Source organism: Mus musculus, chromosome 17 (assembly GCF_000001635.26).
Source record: "Mus musculus strain C57BL/6J chromosome 17, GRCm38.p6 C57BL/6J".
NCBI lineage: Eukaryota > Metazoa > Chordata > Mammalia > Rodentia > Muridae > Mus > Mus musculus.
The window spans coordinates 21,559,170-21,565,195 of NC_000083.6; the positions used below are offsets into that span (position 1 = coordinate 21,559,170).

The 6,026-nt window shown below is 37.0% G+C and overlaps 1 protein-coding gene across 2 annotated transcripts in view; it reads left to right on the top strand.

Moving 5' to 3' along the window:
- Zfp52 (zinc finger protein 52) overlaps positions 1–4,193 on the top strand; it is a 29,638-nt gene extending 25,445 nt beyond the window's left edge. The window contains exon 5 of one of the 2 annotated variants that reach the window (XM_011246426.3): positions 880–4,193. In XM_011246426.3, the coding sequence (XP_011244728.1) occupies positions 880–2,897 (2,018 nt within the window). In that variant the 3' untranslated portion in view covers positions 2,898–4,193. The remainder of the gene's footprint in view (positions 1–879) is intronic. The other variant, NM_144515.2, reaches the window with a different exon arrangement.
- Positions 4,194–6,026: the final 1,833 nt, after the last annotated feature.

Here is a 6,026-nt window from a genome sequence, read left to right on the forward strand (position 1 = left end):
GATTCAAGTGAAAGAGAAAGCAAGAGCTGAAACTGCCTTTACTGTACTTAATTCTCTTCAAAGGACTCCTGATCCTTGCACTTACTACAGTCTCCTGTCCTCAACATGCATCCTGCCCACTGTAACTCTTAGAAGACATTGTGACTCATTAGACCTGAATATGGGGAGTTAATACTAGTACAATGCACAATTTTACTTGACTATGTTGGCATCAGATTGGAATAATTTTACAAATTATAAGTCTAATGTAAGTCCATGAAGTAGGATTATTCTGTAATTGCCTTGCTAGCTTATATGTCTTCATATTACATGTTTGATTTTCATTCCAGTGGAGGATACAGAGATATCCTTCTGGAAAATAATCTTAAGAGTTGGTAGAGATTAGACTTGAGAATAACCATATAAGGAAAGTTAAGAAATACAGCAGGGTGTGGAACCCAGACAATGGAGGAAAAGACATGCGCAATAGCTGCCCATGAAAGCCCTCAAAAGATCTATAGCATTGAATATCTGGCAAAATATTTGCTTTATATTCATTACTCTTGAGTAATCTAATGCCTTTCATTTTTTTAAAGTAAAAAACCAAAACCTTTGATGCTATTTAATAACTTTCAATCTTAAAAGTAATTGTGACTCCGGAACAGTAATCTTTGTTGCTGTACATTAGAAAGTACAAACACTATGACCCTAAGATTCGATGAAAGTCTTCATCCATTTCTGAGGAAAAAAGATTAAAAATAGAGACACATGTACTAGATATATGTAGTGAGTGAGTTCCATTCCAAAGCTAATTTCTTACCCTCACTTATAAAGACAGTCATTTATCACAAATGTCATCTAGAAACAAGCCCTATTAATCTGAGTTGTACTTATTTTCAGAGAACTACTGCATATGTGATACTGTCCATCAACCTGTGAGGACTGAAAAGGAGTCTTGTCCATGTAATGAGCTCAACGAAATGCTTCATGAACCCTCCAACTGTGCACTTTATAATAGAAGTGACACTACAGAAGCCTCTAACAACTACAGATGCTGTAATGAGAAGGATGCCTCTGTTGACTCATCAAACGCAGATAGACACAAAAGTATGCACATCGGAGAAGAAGACACTTGCCAATCTAAAGACTGTGAGAAATCTTTCAATTTGTGTTCCAACATTCGGCAATATCAAAGACTCAACACTGAAAAGAAAGAGCACAAGCAGGATGAACATGATGACCATTTCAGCTCTCTATATAGTCTCATGCAAGAAACAGTTGACATGGAAGAAAAGCCATATCAATGTGGGCACTGCAGGAAATACTTCAGTACCACCTCAAGCCTCAGTATCCATCAGAGAATTCATACTGGAGAGAAACCTTACAAATGCAATATTTGTGGCAAATCCTTTAATCAGTGGTCAAGCCTTAAAACAGATCAAACACTGCATACGGCAAAGAAACCATACAAATGCAAAGAAGGTGGAAAGTTACTTGTGCAGTTATCTGCACTTAAAAGCCATCAGAGAAGGCATACTGGAGAGAAGCCTTACAAATGTCAGCAGTGTGACAGATCCTTTGCCCACTGTGCATCATTAAGATGGCATCAGAAAATTCATTCTCCTGAGATACATTATGAATGCAAAGAATGTGGTAAGTCCTGTTTTGAATTATCACATCTTAAAAGGCATTGCAGAATCCATACTGCCGAAAAGCCTTACAGATATGAGGTATGTGATACATCTATTACTGTGAATTCAACTCTTAAAACTCATCATAAAATTCATACCAGAGAGAAACCTTACAGATATAGGGAATGTGACAAATCTATTACCAAGTGCTCATATCTTAGAACATATCAGAGAGTTCATACTGGAAAGAGACCGTATAGATGTACAGAATGTGACAAATTTTTTACTAAGCACTCAAATCTTAGACAACATCAGAAAATTCATACTGGAGAGAAACCTCCCAAGTGCAAAGATTGTGATAAATCCTTTCTCCGGATTTCTAGTGTTAGAATACGTCAGAAAATTCATGCTGGAGAGAGACGTTATCGATGTAAGGAATGTGGCAGATCTTTTACCTGGTTCTCAAATCTTAGAGTCCATCAGCGAGTTCATACTGGAGAGAGACCTTACAGATGTAAGGAATGTGGCAAATCTTTTACTACGGGCTCAAATCTTAGAGTCCATCAGAAAATTCATACTGGAGAGAAACCTTACAAATGCAAAGACTGTGACATATCCTTTCTGTGGATTTCAAATCTTAGAACACATCAAAAAATTCATACTGGTGAGAAACCTTACAAATGCCAGGAATGTAACAAATCTTTCACAAGGTGCTCATATCTTAGAGACCATCAGAAAATTCATACTGGAGAGAAACTTTACAAATGCAAAGACTGTGACATATCATTTATGTGGATATCAAGTCTTAGAAGACATCAGAAAATTCATACTGGAGAGAAACCTTACAAATGTAGAGGATGTGAGAAATCCTTTACTCAGTGTTCAACTCTAAGAGACCATCAGAAAATTCATACTGGAGAGAAACCTTACAAATGCAAAGACTGTGGCATATCCTTTTTGTGGATTTCAAGTCTTAGAAGACATCAGAAAATTCACACTGGAGAGAAACCTTACAAATGCAAAGACTGTGACATATCCTTTCTGTGGATTTCGAATCTTAGAACACATCAGAAAATTCATACTGGAGAGAAACCTTACAAATGTCAAGAATGTAACAAATCTTTTACTAGGTGCTCCTATCTTAGAGTCCATCAGAGAACTCATTCTGGAGAGAAACTTTACAAATGCGAAAACTGTGACGTATCCTTTATGTGGATTTCGAATCTGAGAAGACATCAGAAAATTCATACAGGAGGAAAACATTCCCTTGTAAATAATGTGACATAACATATATCTGGTATTCTCTGCTTGCAAATCAAATGAGATAAGTGATTGCAACATAAAGATAACATAACTAGATGGTTAAAGCCTTTAATGAGGATTGAAATCTTACAAAATGAATCAGAGTTTATATTAAAATAAAATTCTGCAAATGTAACTGTGGGGAAAGCTTTTTATTTCTTTTAATATGTATGCCTGGCCTGTAAGTATTTCTGTGTACTACATGTATGCCTGGCGCACGTATAAGCCAAAAGAGAGCATCAGATCCCCTGAAGTTGGCATTATATACAGTTGTGTGTAGCTGTTTATATGTTGGGAATTGAACTCTTATCCTCTGGAATTGCAGCCAGTGCTCTTAACTACTGAGCCTTCTCTGCCATCCCTGAGAAAAGCTATAACAAAAACATATAGCTTATTCAACATCCAACCATTCATAATAATGACAGGTAAAATGGTACATGCCTTTAATCACAGCACACAGAAGACAGAGATCACTGTGAATCCAGTTCCAGGACTTCCCGAACTACATAGACCCTTTCTCAGAAAAAAAAAAAAATCATAGTAAGGACAACATGCAATAATGTTAAAATTTTGACAAAGATATGCAATTGTACTATACATCATATAGTTCATACTTCTGATAAACCATGTAAAGGTTTCTTTCTCTCTTTTCCTTCCTTCCTTTCTTTCTCTTTCTCCCTTCCTTCCTTTCTTTTTTTCCCTTCCCTCCTTCTTTCTGCCTGCTCTCTCTCTTTGAATATAGACACTGATTTTTCAAAGTTGATTTGTTGGTTTTCATTCCCTCAGCAGTATTTGACCACTTGTTTTATGCCAACAGGAATTATCATTTCTAGTCCTGATGATGGATGGCCACTGTAGCTATGGCAGCATGGTAGCTTATAGGAGTTCTTTTATATATTTCACTGATAAGTTTACAAACTGTTTTGTTTATTTTAGTTTTTCTTTAGGTTTGTTGAAATATTTTTCCTTCATTTATTTTATCTTTTCTGCTTTTTTTGTACTGTAAAATTTTAAGATATTAGTGTAAATACAAAATGTTTCCATTCCCTTTCCTACTGACAAATTTTCCCATATATTCTTCCCTGCTTTCTTTTAAGGTCATGGCTTCTCGTTTTATTAATTGTGATTGTATGCATAATATGTATGTATGTATGTATAAGATATGTATTGCTGGGGTTCAGGAGTTGTCCCACAAACCACATGAACACCAATCTCAGTCAGACATGTACAGTTTATTGTACACAATTAAACTGATCATCGTGGCAAAAGTTTCAGACTGGAGAGCTGAAATCTGCGTGTCTGTACATTATCCAGGCTCACTTTATATAAAGAAAAAAACATAATGAGCTCATAAGCAGATACAGGGTATCTGTAGGGTGATCAGTCTTTTTTCTGCTTGTCTTTAGTAACTCAGGCATAACAGTTCAAGTTGACCTTTTTTTTCTTGACCCTGAGTGAAGGCTCCATGCAGCTGTGGAACCTTCCAAGGAGAGCAGTTCTCAAAATATGATGACAAACCTCTGACCATAGCAGGATGTATGGTCAACTTGACCTCACTCAGAGCCAAATTATCTGTTCTGTGTCTTATAGTCAGGCTGCTCTCTTTTTTAGTCTTAGGAATATGGCAGGCCTGAAGCAAAATGCCTATAGTTATTTATAAGAAGTAATGCCAGGGAACCAGTTTAGAGAAACAGACTTCAACATGTATAATTAATATACATATATATTCTTAAATCTGACCTCTTCTGTCTGTCTTATGCTACTTGTGTATATGTTTCCAATGCTGACCATTTGGTTTGGATAACTAGTTGGTATGCTCTCCCCGAGGGAGACTCCTGTTCCCAGCATTGTCAGTTGCCTGTAGTACACTCTGTAGAAATTGAGCTCAGCCTTGTGGGCTTTTCCCATCCACCTTGGCATGTCCATTGTTGTTGTGCTTGTTCGGCTCTTGTTTGGACAGTTGTGTGGCTGAGATTTTATGGATAAGCTCCTGGCATTACTAGGAGAAACAGCCTCACAGCAAACTTCCTGGTCTTCTGCCTCGTGATTATTGATACCCATCTTCAAAAATATTCCTTGAGCCTTAGATGCATAAGTGTTTTGTAGATGTATCCATTAGGCATGGGCTTCACAACTCTACATTTTGATTTGTTGTGGATTTTTTTTTTGTAGTGGTCTCTGTTGAAAGAGAAGTTTCTTTGATGAGGGAAGAAGCCTACATTTATTTGTTGGTACAAGGAAAAGATGTTTAGATTTTTATTAGGGATTATGCTGCTTTAGTAAAGTGGTGGTTGTTGGTCTCCTGTAAGATTCCTGATTTCACCAGCACTGAGTAGGTAGCTATGTTTCCAGTACCAGTCATGGTTTTCTTTTGTTAAGAGTGTTTTAAATCCAACTAGAGAGCTGTTGTTTACCACCAACATGAGTTTGTTGTTACTGCACCCTTAGAGTTGTCCTGCCAAGATGATTGTTGATTTGGTTTATCGGCATCATAACTGAGTAAGACTGTTGGTTAGATTCTTGCTTTGGAAGCTTGCAGGCTGATTCTGGGTTCATACAAGCTCCTCCTCAGGGAAGAGTCTGTTTTATTTTGAGGCAGGATCTCTCTGTGTATTGCAAGATGTCCTAGATTCTCTATTTAGACGAGGGGGGCCTTGAACACAGAGTTCCCCTGTTCCTGCCTTCTGAGTGCTTGGTTTGAAGGCTTACAAGACCTTGCCTGACTATACATACTGTTTTCTTATGTGTTTGATTGGCTTGTTGGTTTGTTTGTTTGTAGAGACAGGGTTTCAATTGTGTAACTTTGGCTGATGTGGAACTCACAGAGACCTCCTGAGTGCCTGAATTAAAGGCATATGCCACCACTGCCCAGCTCATAAGGTTCTGATAGTTACGCAAGGTAAAGGCTCAACTAACTTGATAGAAATGTGCTAATAAGATCTTCTGTTTACTGATATTAAAGACTTCTATTTTACTAAATAGAATACTCTAATTGAAATGATGTATATAACATGCCAAATATAAACAATGTGAAATAAATAATATAAATAAAACTAAGAGAAACAATGGGACTGAAGCAATTATAAGATGCCATCCTTAAAAGAACTCCATGAG